Source organism: Symphalangus syndactylus, chromosome 16 (assembly GCF_028878055.3).
Source record: "Symphalangus syndactylus isolate Jambi chromosome 16, NHGRI_mSymSyn1-v2.1_pri, whole genome shotgun sequence".
Classification (NCBI taxonomy): Eukaryota; Metazoa; Chordata; class Mammalia; order Primates; family Hylobatidae; genus Symphalangus; species Symphalangus syndactylus.
In genome coordinates this window covers 14148503-14165949 of record NC_072438.2, presented here as the reverse complement: position 1 = coordinate 14165949, position 17447 = coordinate 14148503, and the positions used below count along the sequence as shown (strand labels likewise).

General features: G+C 46.0%; 1 protein-coding gene across 5 annotated transcripts in view; it reads right to left on the bottom strand.

Moving 5' to 3' along the window:
* The window catches only part of AFAP1 (actin filament associated protein 1), a 194089-nt gene that overhangs the window by 87760 nt on the left and 88882 nt on the right, over window positions 1-17447 (bottom strand). For all 5 annotated transcript variants that reach the window (XM_055245882.2, XM_055245880.2, XM_055245881.2 and 2 more), the window contains exons 5-6: window positions 8701-8912; window positions 3987-4166 (exon numbers count right to left, since the gene is read on the bottom strand). In XM_055245882.2, coding sequence (XP_055101857.1) covers window positions 3987-4166; window positions 8701-8912 — 392 coding nt within the window. The remainder of the gene's footprint in view (window positions 1-3986; window positions 4167-8700; window positions 8913-17447) is intronic.

The following is a 17447-nucleotide window of genomic DNA, read 5'->3' as shown; positions in this document are numbered from 1 at the left end:
GCCATACTGCCCAAGGTAATTTATAGATTCAATGCCATCCCCATCAAGCTACCAGGGACTTTCTTCACAGAATTGGAAAAAACTACTTTAAAGTTCATATGGAACCAAAAAAGAGCGCGCATCGCCAAGTCAATCCTAAGCCAAAAGAACAAAGCTGGAGGCATCACGCTACCTGACTTTAAACTATACTACAAGGCTACAGTAGCCAAAACAGCATGGTACTGGTACCACAACAGAGACATAGATCAATGGAACAGAACAGAGCCCTCAGAAATGATGCCGCATAGCTACAACTATCTGATCTTTGACAAACCTGACAAAAACAAGAAATGGGGAAAGGATTCCCTATTTAATAAATGGTGCTGGGAAAACTGGCTAGCCATATGTAGAAAGCTGCAACTGGATCCCTTCCTTACACCTTATACAAAAATTAATTCAAGATGGATTAAAGACTTATATGTTAGACCTAAAACCATTAAAATCCTACAAGAAAACCTAGGCAATACCATTCAGGACATAGGCGTGGGCAAGGACTTCATGTCTAAAACACCAAAAGCAATGGCAACTAAAGCCAAAATCGACAAATGGGATCTCATTAAACTAAAGAGCTTCTGCACAGCAAAAGAAACTATCATCAGAGTGAACAGACAACCTACAGAATGGGAGAAAATTTTTGCAACCTACTCATCTGACAAAGGGCTAATATCCAGAATCTACAATGAACTCAAACAAATTTACAAGAAAAAAACAACCCCATCAAAAAGTGGGCAGAGGACATGAACAGACACTTCTCAAAAGAAGACATTTATGCAGCCAAAAAACACATGAAGAAATGCTCATCATCACTGGCCATCAGAGAAATGCAAATCAAAACCACAGTGAGATACCATCTCACACCAGTTAGAATGGCCATCATTAAAAAATCTGGAAACAACAGGTGCTGGAGAGGATGTGGAGAAATAGGAACACTTTTACACTGTTGGTGGGACTGTAAACTAGTTCAACCATTGTGGAAGTCAGTGTGGCGATTCCTCAGGGATCTCGAACTAGAAATACCATTTGACCCAGCCATCCCATTACTGGGTATATACCCAAAGGACTATAAATCATGCTGCTATAAAGACACATGCACACGTATGTTTATTGCGGCACTATTCACAATAGCAAAGAGTTGGAACCAACCCAAATGTCCAACAACGATAGACTGGATTAAGAAAATGTGGCACATATACACCATGGAATACTATGCAGCCATAAAAAATGATGAGTTCGTGTCCTTTGTAGAGACATGGATGAAACTGGAAAACATCATTCTCAGTAAACTATCGCAAGGACAAAAAACCAAACACCGCATGTTCTCACTCATAGGTGGGAATTGAACAATGAGAACTCATGGACACAGGAAGGGGAACATCACACTCCAGGGACTGTTGTGGGGTGGGGGGAGGGGGGAGGGACAGCATTAGGAGATACACCTAATGCTAAATGACGAGTTAATGGGTGCAGGAAATCAACATGGCACATGGATACAGATGTAACAAACCTGCACATTGCGCGCATGTACCCTAAAACCCTAAAGTATAATTAAAAAAAAAAAAAAATCTAAATGTAAGGGCTAACACTGTAAACTTCTCAGAATAAAATACACATGTAAACCTTCAAGACCCTGGATCAAGTAATCATTTCTTATATATGACCCAAGAAGCAATAAAGAGCAAGGAAGAACTGAAATCTGCTTCAACATGGACGGACCTTGAAAACACGACGCTACATGAGAGAAGCCAGCCACAAAAGCACAGGTACTGGAAGAGCCACTTCTGTGAAACGCTGACAACATGCGGCTCTACGGAGACAGAAAGCAGATAAGTGGCTGCCTAAGATGGACAGCGGTGGTGGCAAAAGGGCAATGATTGCTAATGGGTATGGCGTTCTTTGTTTTTGAGACAGGGTCTCGCTCCTATCACCCAGGCTGGAGTACAGTGGCGCAGTCACAGCTCACTGCAGCCTCAACCTCCCAGGCTCAGGTGATTCTCCCACCTCAGTCTCCAGAGTAGCTGGGACTACAGGCACATGTCACCATGCCCGGCTGATTTTCTATCTTTTAGCAGAGACAGGGTTTCTGCATGTTGTCTAGGCTGGTCTCAAACTCCCAGGCTCAAGCAATCGGCCCACCTTGGCTCCCAAAGTGCTGGGATACAGGCATGAGCCACTGCGCCCAGCCAGTACAATTTTCTTTCCGGAGTGATGAAATTCAGAATCCAGATTATGGTGATGGCTGCACAACTCAGTGAATATATATATAAAAAAAAAACACTGAATTGGACTTGAAAAGGGTGAATTTACAGTATGTGAATTATACCTCAATAAAGCTATTATAAAAAAATTATTTCAATAATTTTTCCCCTAATATAATGCCTAGCGTGAACTTGAGATAACCTGGCACAAGGATGACAAAAATGACATGAACAAGTACAGCACAACAGACAACAGAGCCAGGTTCAAACTCCACCAAAACCACTGTCAAACCACCATGCTGATGACATTTATGAAGATAAAAGTAAACGTTTCTAAAAGAAATTTAACACTGTACAAATAGTATTTCCAGCTTGAAGAAGAAACAACTAGAAATTCTAGGTACAAGCCAAAATGAACTCTAAAACAAAAACAAACCAAAAAGATTAGAGATTCTAGGACTGAACACTACTGCCATGGACGGAATGTGTTCCCCCAAATTCATATCCTGAAATCCTAACCCTCAAGAGGATGGTGTTACGAGGCAGAACTCTGGGAGGTGACTAGGTCATGAGGGCAGAGCCCCCATGAATGGGATTGGTGCCCTTATAAAAGAGGCCCCAGAGACCTGCCTTGTCCCTTCCGCCACATGAGGACACAGATGGAAGGTGCCATCTGTGAACCAGGAAGCAGGCCCCCACCAGACACTGAATAGAATGGTCCCTTGATCTTGGACTTCCCAGCCTCCAGAACTGTGAGAAATACATTTGTTATAAATAAGCCACTCAGTTTATCATATTTCATCAGAGCAATCCAAGTAGACTAAGACTACTATCATCACCAAAATTAAGAACCCAGTGAACAGGAACAAATTTAATAGCAGATTAGAAGCAGCCAAAGAGAGAAATAATGGGCTGGAAAGTAACAAGAAAAATAAACCAGACTAAAGAAGAAAAAAGAATGTAGGGCTGGACACGATGGCTCACACTTGTAATCCCAGCACTTTGGGAGGCCAAGGTGGGCGGATCGCTTGAGCTCATGAGTTCGAGACCAGCCTGGGCCACATGGAGAAATGCTGTCTCTAGAAAAGATACAAAAATTAGCCAGGAATAGTGGCATGTAATCTGAGCTAACTTGGGAGGCTGAGGTGGGAGGATCGATTGAGCCTGGGAGGCAGAGGTTGCAATGAACCACGATCATGCCACTACATTCCAGCCTGGGAAACGGAGCCAAGCCTTGTTTCAACAAACAAATAAAAAAGGTTGGTAAATACAAAAAGAGACGAGAAGTAAGTATAGTGAGAAAGTCTAACATATATTTAAATGTAGTCTCAGGGAAGAAGGAGAAACGGGGAGAAAAGCTGTATTTTAAGAAAATGGCTAAAAAATTTTTCCAAAACTTAGAAAGATAAAAATCCACAAGATTTCAGAAGCCCAGCCAATCCCAACCAGAATAAAATTTAAAAAGAATCCATATGCAGACACAATAAAGTGACACTGTAGAAAATAAAAGTAAAAGACAAAGTTGTTGAAGCAGCCTACAAACAGAGACAAGCTGCCTTTTAAAGATAAGCGTGAAAGTGACACGGGGTTTCTGATTAACCTCCATGTCATCAGAATATTTAGCTATTAAAGACAAAACTCTTCGGGTGAATCCATCTTGCCTATGCTTGAACAAAATAAGAATTAAAATTAAGATGGATCTCAGAAAGGCACGTGAACTGAAATGGCTGTGAAACACAGCAGACAACCCACCTTCAGCCACTGCTCAGCCTGTTCCTTGCTCTGGACAGCAAGAACAAGCGGGTCCGTGCCCTGCTGAGTAATCTTCAGCTCGTGCTTCTTCTTTTTGCTGTCTTTCGGGATGTACGTAATGTTGCAGCCTTGGAGTGGCAGTTCCATCTGAGGCTGCTGGTCCTTGGAACTTTTATAGCACTGCATTCAACACAACAAATCAAATGATATTATAAGGGAGTTCAAACAGAAACACTGAGGAAGCTCTAGCATCGTGAAAATGCTGAGTGTGGGCAAGACATCTGAAGGTCTGAATCTGCAGATGAGCAGGTTCACACATACACACACAGTGCTCTTCAGACACTTCACCTCCAAGTGTGAAAAAGTACACCCATTCACTGATTCAGAAAAACTTACTGAGCATCTATCACAGGATTCAACAAACACAAAAAGTCCCTACTCTGATACAGTTTATGATCCAGTGGAGTTTCTTCATTGAATTACGTGAATGTACTTACATAAATAAAAACATAGGCTGGGCACGATGGCTCACGCCTGTAATCCCAACACTCTGGGAGGCTGAGGCCCAGGAGTCCAAGATCAGCCTAGGCAACATGGAGAAACCCCATCTATACTAAAAACACAAAAAATTAGCCAGGCATGGTGGCATGGTCCTGTAGTCCCAGCTGCTTGGGAGGCTGAGGCAGGAGGATCCCTTGAGCCTGGGAGCCTGAGGCTGCGGTGAGCCATAATAGCACCACTGCACTCCAGCCTGGGTGACAGAGAGAGACTCTGTCTCAAACAAACAAAAGAAAACAAAACAAAACAAAACAAAAAAACCCAACACACACATAAATATATATTTAACATAAATGTTTATTTAAATGTATATATAAAATACATTTATATTGATGTGAATAATATATAAAATATACTATTTGTTGCAACTCCACAGCCCTAATGAGAGACAATGTAATAATTTGGATACTTTATTTAATAACCAATATTGCTTGGCATCTGCCTATCTCGTCTTCTCTTTCTGAAAGACACAAATTATTTTCCTAAGAGGATAATATCAATACATAATGTACAAAGCTGATTCATCTACACAACTGACATTCACTCTAAAGATTTCCACTGGTAAGGTTAGAACTGAGACTTAACTCAAATGGGTCTTGCTTAATCTTTATCTGTAAAACTGAGAATCAAATCCTTGCCCAAAGCTTCCCCTACCCCCATTTGTTTACCTGTACTACTTGGGGCCAAAGCATACCTCCTAACAGTCCAAGAGGGCAGATCTGGGTCCTAGATCTGCGACTAATTTATCTGCATCCCAGGGAGTTTCTTAAACTTCCTGAGTCTGTTTCCTCATTTGCAAAATGTGTTTTGGTTATTGTTATTATTATTTTATGGAATTAAGTTATTAGCAACAATAACATCTGCTACCAAGTGCTTAATGTTGGCATCATATGAGGCATTTCACGCACCTCAATCAGCATGGTGGCTCATTCTGCAGATTATGAAACCGAGGTGCAGCTGGTTAAGTCACCTGCCTGAAGAGTCAGGCAACCTGAAAAGTGACAGACCAGGACTCCAGCCCCACCTGTGCACATGCAGAGCCTGCATCTTGACTCTAAACATTCTCTGATGAAGGAAGGAATGAATAGTTATTTTCATAAGTGATTTCTAGAGTCCCTTCATGGTTTGTTTTTGGGGTGTGTGTGTGTGTGTGTGTGTGTGTGTGTGTGTGTGTGTTTGACATGAAGTCTCTCTCCATTGCCTAGGCTGGAGTTCAGTGGCACGATCTTGGCTCACTACAACCTCCCCGTCCCAGGTGTGTGTGTGTGTGTGTGTGTGTGTGTGTGTGATGAAGTCTCTCTCCATTGCCCAGGCTGTGTGTGTGTGTGTATGTGTGTGTGTGTGTGTGTGTTTGAGATGAAGTCTCTCTCCATTGCGCAGGCTGGAGTTCAGTGGCACGATCTTGGCTCACTGCAACCTCCCCGTCCCAGGTTCAAGAGATTCTCCTGCCTCAGCCTCCCGAGTAACTGGGACTACAGGCGCGCGCCACCACACCCAGCTAATTTTTGTATTTTTAGTAGAGACAGGGTTTCACCGGATTGGCCAGGCTGGTCTCGAACTCCTGACCTCATGATCCACCCACCTCAGCCTCCCAAAGTGCTGGGATTACAGGCCCGAGCCACAGCGCCCGGCCTTCCTGTTTTGCTCTTCTAAATCCAGGACTTTGAAGTACACAGATAAGAAATACATCCCCTTTTTAAAAACTAAACCGATGTGAAAAGGAAGAAAAAAATACTTCAACGAACCTCAGATTTTTATGAATATTTACCATTTGAGATTTTCTGCATTTTGAGTATGTATAAAAACAAAGGTGAAAGGCAACTGATCGTACAATGGAAGGAATCGGAAAGGGAATTTTATTTTTTGATTTTAAATTGTGTAAACCTTTTTAATCGACATGTAATAACTGTACATATTTATGGGGTACAGAGTGATGTTTTGATACAGAAAATGTATAGCGATCAGATCAGGTAATTAGCATACCCCCCCATCTCAAATGCTTATCATTTCAGAAAGGGAACTTTGTAACACATTCTTCCTTAAGTTAAATGCCTCACAAGAGATATGCTATCAGCAATAGGACAGGCTGCAATCTGGCAGTCCTAGCAGGCTGGATTTCCTGGGAAGCCGCCTGTACAGCAGACAGCAGCATGCAGGAGGTTTATGAATGGGCGTCGTGAAGACGCCACCAGGAGCAAGGAGAGGGAGGAGTGGGGTGGGCAAAGACGCCCAGTTTGAGTGGCCTCAGGGATACCACCATGAGAGCTCTGGGGCTGGAAGGCCCCATCAGAGCTGCCCAATGAGTCTGGGCCTATACCTCCCACACACACACTGAATGCAGACCCCTGGGGAGGGGGCTCAGCCTTGGGCTCTAGGCCCCTCTTCAATGCAGACAGTCCCCGAGATGGGCTCACCAGCCCTGCCAAGGAAATGTGACCTTCAGTCCTGAAGCGGGAATCTGGGTGCATCGCAGTACCCACCCCAGAACTACCTGAGCACAGAAGGAACAAGTTCCAGAAGGAGATACAAAAAAAGCTGTTAATGGCGGCAACTTGTGGGAAGACAGACTGGGAACATTTAGGGGGAGAACATGGCTTTTTCTTTTCTGTGCTATTTAAGCTTGGAAAGTATTTGCTTTTTATCACTGTTCATTATTTTTTATGCCAATGGGGGTCATCTGGCCCCTGAATGATAGGTCATTTTTGAAAGGAAAAAAGCTTCATAACAAAAATAACTAACTTTGATTCTGCATTTGACCAAAGACAGTGCTTTCACCTGCTTTTCCACTAATTTCTTCTTATTCACAACTACTCTTAGTAGTAGGTATTATCAACCTGGTTTTGAAGGGGGAAAGCTGGCACGGGCCCAAATGGAAGACAAAGCAGGCGAGGGGGGGAAGAAGTCAGGGGGTGAGGGAGAGAAGGGCAGGGGAGAGGGACCAGGGACTCAGAACCCCAAACTGCTAATCCCTATGCACAACCGCGAAGCTTCCCTCACTGGATTTGGAAGCTTCTCTTTTAAATGAAAGTTGATTATGTATTTCTAAAACATTTATATAATATATCCACATCTTGTAGCCATTATATCAGACTGTAAATAAGGACCACATTAATCTTCTTTTTTTCATTTTGTAATATTCCCCATAGCATCATTTTTGGCACATTCTAAATCTGGGAGAAATTCAGGCCACACTTGTGGAAAAAATACGTACTCTGTTTTAAAAAACCGAACAAAAACATTAAAAAATATATAATATCCTAGGAACTTAGTAAAAAAAAAGATTCCCACAATTAAAAGATGAAACCTGGATTTACAAAAAAAAAAAAAAAAAAAAAAAAAACAAACAAAAAAGGATTATCTACTCCACTAGAGTGCTCTACAGAAACATAAATTCTCGTTTTCTAATTAATGATATAATTTTGAGCAATGTTTCCCCCAAGGTTAATCTGAAGGAAGAACAAAAGGCAAAAACATACTCTTAAAGTTCGTAATTCTAATAACCAACCATGGTTTCTAAAAAAAGGCAGGAGGAAAAAGAAGGAAGGTGGAGAGGGAGTGGGGAGGAGGAAGGGATGCTACACCGTCCTCCCGGAATGCAGCCTTCCTGCTGGGGCCTCCACTGGACTCACCCCACAGCAAGGTCCAGGTTCTCCCCTTCCCTGCTTCTCTATTCCTTACTTGTCTTCCTGTTCTGCCTCTCAAATTAAAAAAAAAAAAAAAAAAAAGAATTGGCCCCAAGCTTTCCAAAAGAATTTCCTTTCCTGGCTGCTCCCCGTCCCACTTCTATGAGCTGGCTTTGAGGAATCCACTGACTCACTACAAATGAGAAAATCCATCTTGCTACTCCTGGCAAGTTAAAATCTTGTGCATTTCCACAGACGCAAACCACAGGCACTGCCCGGGAATGGGAATGATTTTGTCTGCTGGCTGCTTTTGGAGCTGGGAAACTAGCAACCTTGAACACACAACATGGGCGAGTGCTCCCTGATGGCGCGTGGGGGCCCCGGCGTGGGACTGCGGCCAGCTCAGGGCACCTGGCTGAGGTCTGAGTGCTGCCCTTCCTGCACAGCTGATGTTAATGATGACTGGATATAAACTCCATGGCTTTTGAGTGCAGCAATCTTACAAAAAATGCAAGCGATTCCAAATGTCTTACCAGCAGTTTGGTGTCTTTGATGACACAGAGCAACTTGGTCCACTGGCCGAACCGCTTCTTCCGCAGCAGGAAGGCACAGATTTTGGCATCCTTGACCAGGTCCATGGAGGCCTCCTCGGAGGGCCACTGGTGCCGGGTTTTCTTCCCCTTCCCATCCTCCTCCTCTTCATCATATGACTCATAAGAGCTGCTCATCGCATCAGAATCATAATCTGTAAAAAATAAACATACACTGGTAAAATGGACTCCTTTACCTTGAAGTTTACCCATGGGCTCAAGAGCACATCATCATATTTTTAATCACCAAGTAACTGAATGAGAAAAGGACTTCTGCTCCTTAAGGGAAAAAACCAAAACAAAAAAAAAAAAAAAACAAAAAAAAATGCTAAGACTCAGGCAGTGGAAACTCAATGACAAGTTGAAGTGCCTACAAATTCTGTGTTTATAGAAACTGTTTCTAGACTGTTTCATATGGACGGGACCCTACGCTGACCCGACACCGACTCCTCGCCACATTCTTGCTGGACGAGCGCCATCCTCATTCTGCAGTGTGTTCTACCACATGGAACTCTTGCCCATGGAGGTCCCTTGCCCTCCCGCGTCCACACCTTTATGCCAAAGTCCTCCTGAGGCTGCAATCTGCTTCTCCCTGCTGGCATCCCCACGTGCACAACATCCCTGACACTCAATATGCGACCAACAGCCACCTCTCCCTTCTGGAGCATCCTTGGAACTTTGACAGAAATGTACACCTGTCCTTCTAATGGTGCCCACCTCACTCTGTGACACACTGGCATGTATACTGCTGTGACTGACAGTTTCCCAAACACATCACCCCTCTGTCACCTCAGGGTCTCTGCATGTGCCATGCCCTCTAGCAAGCTTCCTGTCCATCCACTCGCCCTCCTGCCTTTGCCTGGTAAATGCTCTCATCTTCTGGGGTTTAACTTCCTGACACCTCCTCCAGCAAACCCTCCCTGAATCACCAAAGCTGGGTGCTATGGACTGAACTGTGTTCCTCCCCCCCCCCCCGCCGAAATTCAAGTGTTGAAGCTCTAACCTTAACGACTGCATGTAGAGATAGGGCTTTTAGGAGGTTACTAAAGTTAAATGAGGTCTTAAGGGTGGGGTCCTAATCCCATAGGTCTGGTGGTCTTATAAGAAGAGAGAGTGAGAGAGACAGAGAGAGAGAGCTCTGTCCCCACCACGTGAGGACACAGTGAGGACTCAGCCATCTAAAAGCCAGGAAGAGGCCTCACCAGAACCCAACCGTGCTGGCAGTCTAACCTGGACTCCAGGACTGATGAGCTTCTGCTGTGGAAGCCCCCCACTCGGTGGCATTTGTCACTGCGGCTTGAGCAGACTAATACACTGGGTCAAATGCCCTTCCTCTGAGTCTCCACACGGCCCAACACAGAGCGGATCGCAGCGCACCTCAACACTGGCCCCACTGCAGGCTGTAAGCCCCCTGAAGAAAAGGAGACCATCTGCACCGAACAAAGTACCTGACATGGGGCAAGTACCCAAATAACTGTAGGAGGAAGCGCTGTTAAGTGTCTTTAAATTATACTGGCAAAGCCCTTGGAAGGGCGAATGGCATAGTAAAAGCACTTCCTAAATACCAGCGCCCGTCATTCCTCTCATTACATTCAGCTGCGCTGGATGATAAGCTCCCTGAGACAGGATCTGATTCATCTCTGAATTCCCCTCAGCCCCCAGAATCATCTGGAACACGTTTCTTTTTCAAAACATACTTAAGGAATGAACACCTAAGTGATAAATGAATGATAAGGAGAACAATGGCCAATGCGGTTGCAATACTGTGCAATGTAGCAGCAGTGCCAAAAATGGCAGAGTCTACACAGAACAGAACTCAGGTTTTTACTTGCTGGAAACTGGAGTTTAAGTTGTACTCAGTAATCATGTTTGTCTTGTAATTTCCTTGCAAAGATTCAATACTAACAGGGAGGAACAGAAAGATTCAAAGTTTAAGTTGAATTTTCTTTTTTTTTTTTTTGAGATGGAGTCTCGCTCTGTCGCCCAGGCTGGAGTGCAGTGGCGCAATCTCGGCTCACTGCAAGCTCCGCCTCCCGGGTTCACGCCATTCTCCTGCCTCAGCCTCTCCAAGTAGCTGGGACTACAGGCGCCCGCCACCATGCCTGGCTAATTTTTTTGTATTTTTTAGTAGAGACGGGGTTTCACCATGGTCTCGATCTCCTGACCTCGTGATCGCCCGCCTCGGCCTCCCAAAGTGCTGGGATTACAAGCGTGAGCCACCACGCCTGGCAAGTTGAATTTTCAACAATGAAAAGTCGTCCAGAAGGCCAGGTGTGGTGGCTCACACCTGTAATCCCAGCCCTTTAGGAGGCCAAGGCGGGCAGATCGCTTGAGCCCAGAAGTTCAAGACCAAGCCTGGGCAACATAGCAAGACCCTATCTCTATAAAATGTAAAAAGCTAGCCGGGTATGGTGGGGCACGCCTGTGGTCCCAGCTACTCAAGAGGCTGAGGCAGGAGGATCACTTGAGCCCCAGAGTCCGAGGCTGCAGTGAGCTGTGATCCCAGCCTGGGCAACAGAACAAGATGATGATGATGATTATTATTATTTTTAATTCCAGGAAGGATTTTAAGCAAAAGCTAAGGAGATTGAAGAGGTAACTTTGGCAATGGCACTAGGAATGGGCTGAAGAAGGGACGAGGCAAGAGACAGGAGCAGCTCAGAGGCCATGAGGGATGCGATGAGGGGCTGACTCCAAGGTTGGAGGCGAACAGAACGCCCTGGTCTGGGTCACAGGTCTCTGCCCCAATTCTCCCCCTGCTTCACATCACCCCTCCGCCCACAGGTGGGTCGTTCTCACTGGCTCCAATCTCCCTCCAACACACCCCAAACACCCATCAGCACCTACACCCACCCAGCACCCCCCGCTTCACAGGGCAGCCACAGGTGGCTACTTACATTTCAATTTTCATTCAAGTCCCACATGTCAAGTGGATACTGGGGCCCAGAGGAAAAACACTCCCCCAGCTGCCAAAGCTCTGCTGGATGGCACGGGGGTTGGGGGGCGAGATCTTTACAATCTAGGGCAAAATGCAAGCTGTCACGGAGCCAGGCACGAGGGGGCAGCACACGCAGGGGCACAGGAAAGACGGCAGAGAAGACGTCACTTTAGAGCCAGGCCTCGAGACAAGCTGTTGCCAACCAGAGGAAAAAGTCTGAGGAGGAGAAATGCGATGAGCGAAAGCACTGACAAGCATCAAATGCTCCAAGGCGCAGCGGGTCCTTTCAGCTTCTGGACAGCATGTGAGCGAGGCCACAAAGTGACGTCGGTGGTTACCCTTGGCTGTGCTAGGAAGGGGCAGGGGGCTTCAGGGGCTGACAGTGTTCTACCCTCGACCTGCATGGTGGTTACACAGGTGGCTTCTTTATGATAAATCATTGAGCATATACTCATATTTTATGCACTTTCTGGTAAATGTATTTTACAACAAGAGGGTTTTTAAAACAGTGAGCGTGGCTAGAACAAGGGTATGTGGCAGGAAACAATGGAATATGGAATGAGAAGACGGGCAGAGGCCAGACCGCAGATCGCGTGCTGTGCTACGATCCAGTGTAAACTGAGGGGTTCTGGAGGGGCCGCGGACATCATCCTAGCTTTATTTCAGAAAGATGATTCTCATAGTGGCGTGGAGGACCACACGGCCCTCAGGGCTCAGCCCACTTGCTGGAACAGCAAGTTCAGTAAATAATGAAGTAAAGATTTAATGAGTCAGTTAGTTATAAATGGGAAAACTACCTTTGATTTCACTCATTCGACAAATATGTTGTGAGCTCTACTCTATGCCAGGCACTTTTTAAAAATTATCTATGTTGACATAGCAGGTGCTAGGATAAAGCCATGAAAAGCCAGGCCTGCTCCAAATTTACAAAGGTTTCTCACATCCACCATCTCACCGGACCTCCCAGCCACTTGGAGATGGGGCACATAAGACATTAGTCTTATTCAGAGAAAAGGAAGAATGAGGCTCAAAGACTACGAGATTCATCCAGGAGCATAGGCTTGGTGAATGACAGGACTGAAACGTGAACCCAGGCCTTTTGATTTTAAATGGAAAAAGTAAACTATGTTCTAGTAGCCCTTTCATCCTTGGGAATGAGTTGAGGTCTACAGCTATGAAAAAGACAATTTTTCTTTTTTTTTTTTTTTTTTGAGACGGAGTCTCGCTCTGTCGCCCAGGCTGGAGTGCAGTGGCACGATCTCGGCTCACTGCAAGCTCCGGCCTCCCGGGTTCACGCCATTCTCCTGCCTCAGCCTCCGGAGTAGCGGGAACTACAGGCGCCCACCACCACGCCCGGCTAATTTTTTTGTATTTTTAGTAGAGACAGAGTTTCACTGTGTTAGCCAGGATGGTCTCATCTCCTGACCTCGTGATCCACCCGCCTCGGCCTCCCAAAGTGCTGGGATTACAGGCTTGAGCCACTGCGCCCGGCCGAAAAAGACGATTAAGTTCATTGTCTTGCCTTCTTCTAAGAGTGTAGAAATGACAGACTCGTTTTTAGAAAAACCAGCCAACTTAGCAGCAAACAAGGAACAGCCAGAAGTCATCAAGCGTAAAGGATAATGAACTCTCTGGAAAGTATGCTTAGCGGTGTCCCAATCAAGAGAACTCTCCAGAAAGTATGCTTAGTGATGACCCAATCAAGAGAACTCTCCAGAAAGTGTGCTTAGCAATGACCCAATCAAGAGAACTCTCCAGAAAGTATGCTTAGCGATGACCCAATCAAGAGAAGAGACTCTCACTCAGGATATTGCTTGGTAGCTCCACCAGCCAGAGCTGTGGTCTAGGACTTTGAGAAGTTCACCGTCTGGGGGCCTGGGGTTTTGGATTACATTAAGAGGTAATGAATGCTTTGTGAAAAATTATGAACAACTCAGAAATGGGGAGCAGGGAAAGAAATTCCTGATTGCCTTCTAGTCTTGTAGTAAGTGGTACAGGTATTCACAGAGAGATGAACAGGAATGTTTTATTTCAGGGGTACTGGGGGGGGGGGCACTGATTAGATACCATCAGGCCCATCCCATTCAGATGTCTACACTTTGTGTAGAGTAAGGCAGCAGACCAAAGGGCCAACAACAGAACCATGTGAACTCTGTTGAAAGGACATTGGTGATTAGGAAATGCTCTTTGTATCAGTCAGGACTCTCTAGGGAAATAGAAGCCATAGGAGATTAATAGATTAGATAGATAGATGGATAGACAGATGCTCAGGCGGACGGATGGATGGATGTATGAATGGATGGACAGGTGGATGGGTGAGGGGTTGGAAGGAGGGAGGGAAGGAAAGAAGGAAGGGAGGGAGGGAGGGAAGGAAGGAAGAGAGGGAGGGATTTATTAGGGGGAATGGCTCATGCAATTATGGAGACTGAGAAATCCCACAACAAGCCGTCTACCAGCTGGAGACCCTGGGATGCTCATAGTGTGGCTCAGTTCGAGTCCAAAAGCCTCAGCACCAGGGAGGCAGATGGTGAAACTCTCAGTCTGAGATGAAGGTCTGAGAATCCAGGAGGTGGGGAAGTGGGGGAGGGCAGTGGTGCTGGTATAAGTCCTGGGGTCCCAAGGCTGGGATGCCTGAAGTTCTGACGCCCAAGAGAGAAAGATGTCTCCCAGCTCAGGGAAAAGAGAGGCCCATGTGCCTTTCCTGTTTCTGTTCTCTCTGGGCCTCCAGCCGGTCGGATGGTGCTGCCCACACTGAGGGTGGGTCTTCCCCATGTGGGCCACTCAGACCCACAGGCCACTGTCCTCTGGAAACACCTCACAGACACACCCAAAAATAATGCTTCACCAGTTCCTTAGGTCCCACTAATCTAGTCAACTTCACACCTCAAATTCACCACCGCACTCTTCTTCACCAGAAACTAGTTTCATGGACAGGAATTGCTATCCTAGTGTCGTTCTGATGAAATTACACAACACTCCAGTAAACTATTTTTAACTATAAAATGTTCACTCCAGAAAAAAACTGCATAAAAGCAACAGCGATACCACACACACTGCACATCAGGCATATCAGAGGCAGGAACGGTGCCCTGAGAAGGCAGGGCGTCACGACTTTCCAAGGGGCCATGCCTTCTCTCCACCCAAATTCCACAAGAATCTATCTTTAAAAGGCACACGAACCACAGACAAAAGTTAAGTGACAAGCAAGTGTTCTCAAGGGGACTGGAGGGCCACGCAGACCCTGCCTTTTCATTTCAATGCACTGGCTTTGCTGAGGCCATAAGCAGGAGACCCATCAGGCCTCTCTCTTGGTTTCTGACCTCACTTTTCAGAGGGAGGGGAGAGTGAGAGACTGGCAGAAAACAAACACGGCTCCTCTAGGGCAGGAGCTGTGGCCCTCATTTCTCTTGGAGTTCTAGTTCTGGGCCCAAGGCTGAGCAAGCACAATATTAGATGTTTCACAATTAAAAAAAAAAAACTTGTATTGAAATTCGGCATAGAAAAATCAACAGAACAAAGGAAAGGAGTGGAAAAAGCACAGCCCTTCATCTATTCAGTAAGTGTTTATTGAGCACATATTACCTGCCAGATGCAAAACAGACAAAAGCCTTGGCCCTCTTTGTTATCACACTCCGGTGAGGGGGAAAGAGACGACAAACGGGCTATCAGAGGGTAGGGATGTGTCCAAATAACATAATGATGAAGTATGGCTACTTCCTAGAGCTGCTCCCTCAGGTCTTAATGTCGTTTCATAAGAATGATGATGGTGCTCTGCAGCTGTGTCTAGCATTTTCAGACTCACAAAGTGCTTGCCCCTCGATCCTTCCGGCTGCCCCACACAACTCTGTGGAAGGCAAGGCATTTGGAGTGCAGAGAAAGGTTCTCCATCTCACATCCTCACTTTGCAATATCATTCAACACTTTTCTACTTGAGATTCTTACAGGATCAAAATACAAGAGCTATTTAAGGGTCACAAAGTTTTGAACAATGACTCTCCTTCTGCATCACAGATTCTCCACTCTTTCATGCCGCTGTGATCGTGTAAAAGGGGCCAAGGTGGGGGATGGAGGGCAGTGAGCAGGGAAGGAACAGGTGGTAGGTAAAGGGACGAGGAGAGAAGCTCTTAGACGAACTTTGGCTTTAACTTTCTTTTGAGTGGGATGGGAAGCCACCAGAAGGTTGTGAACAGAGCAGAGATCTGACTTATGTTTGAAAATGGCCAGTCTAAGTCTGAGATCTCACTCTAGAGGAATATAGTAAGTCACTGAAATTGAGACTCAGTGTCTTTAAGATAATCTCGTCTCTCTGAGAGTTACTGTGAGGATAAAATGAAGGACACAGGATAGCTCCCTGTGAACCTGAAACTCGAGAAGCAGGTGTAATGTACCTGTGCACATGACCATCCAACATCGGGGCCTGAGGAAGTGAGTGCTCATCTCCAAACACCAGCGGCATTACATAATGTATTTCATTCACACACACACACCCACACCCCATAACATCAGAAATGCCATTTCAACCAATCCCCCTGGAGGAGGGAGAGGGAAGAGGGCAAAACAGAGGAATTAGAAAGCTGAAAATAAAACTGAAATCTGCGTCTGAAACCAAAACACCCAACGAGCATTGTAGTCAGTTTCTGCTATGTCAACGTAGCTAACTGGAACACCACTTCCATTGCTCTGTATGGTCTGGCTACAGGAGAAACTGTGAGGAACCTGGAAGGAGAGAAGGAAACAGCATGCCCATCTCTGAGGCCAGCACAGGGCGCCAGGCCCTGTGGAAGTTCTGGCATGTTGCGCACCCTGCTGGCATGGGGCAGCCATGGGCTCAGGTCCCCCAGCTGCTTGCTGGAGGCTCTCCCGCTTCCGTGTTTTGGACAGCTCCAGAGCCAAGCGCACCTGCATCTTGTGTGGGTCACTTGTGTCACTGAGTCTGGAGGAAGTCATAGATGAGTTGCAGTTTGACCTCATGGATTTTCATTTACCCTTGACCTCCTGCGCTTCACAGCCAGCTTTCCTTCCAGATGATGGGTCCTACCAGGTGCTCAGGCCACAGCCACCCACTGACTTCAACAGCTCCTGCAAGTGTGCAAGGCTAATCTAGAATAAGTCTTCTATCCCCATCGTAATGGTTCTGCTTTTCTGATGAAACCCTCACTGTTGCGCAGGTTGGTATGGACACTCTGGCAGGCTCACCCAGGAAAGGCGAGGGTGGACCTCTGGGAGTCTGGAGCACAGCTACACCATCCTTTACAGAAAACCATCTTACTTCTGAGGAACTACTTCTGGCTAGTGAAGCCCTGGCAGAGACATAATGCTTCACCATGGGACACCAAAAGAAAAGGAAACCTGAGCCGCCCTGCATGGCCCACCAGCTCTCTGACCCATGAAGGGGCACTCCATCCTCAAGTCAAAGCGGGTGTGTGACAGCAGGCTCCATCCACTCCAGAAGACATGAGCAAGCAAGTAGCCCTTAGTCCTGTGCGCTGCCTCCTCCCTCAACAATCATTCATGAATGCTGCCTAATGGTTTGGTTGGATGGTCGACAATGGAGAGGAAGATGATTAAAAAACAGGTAGCAACCAACTGGTCTGCAGAAGATGCTGTCAACAGACCTTCACAAATGGGCACATGATATGAACAGAACTCAGCAGAAGAGGATCTTGATACTCGGGTAAATACCACAACCCACTGTAGCTACATCAGTCAGCCTCATTCCCCAGACTTCTTGTCCAAATGGGCTCATGTAGAT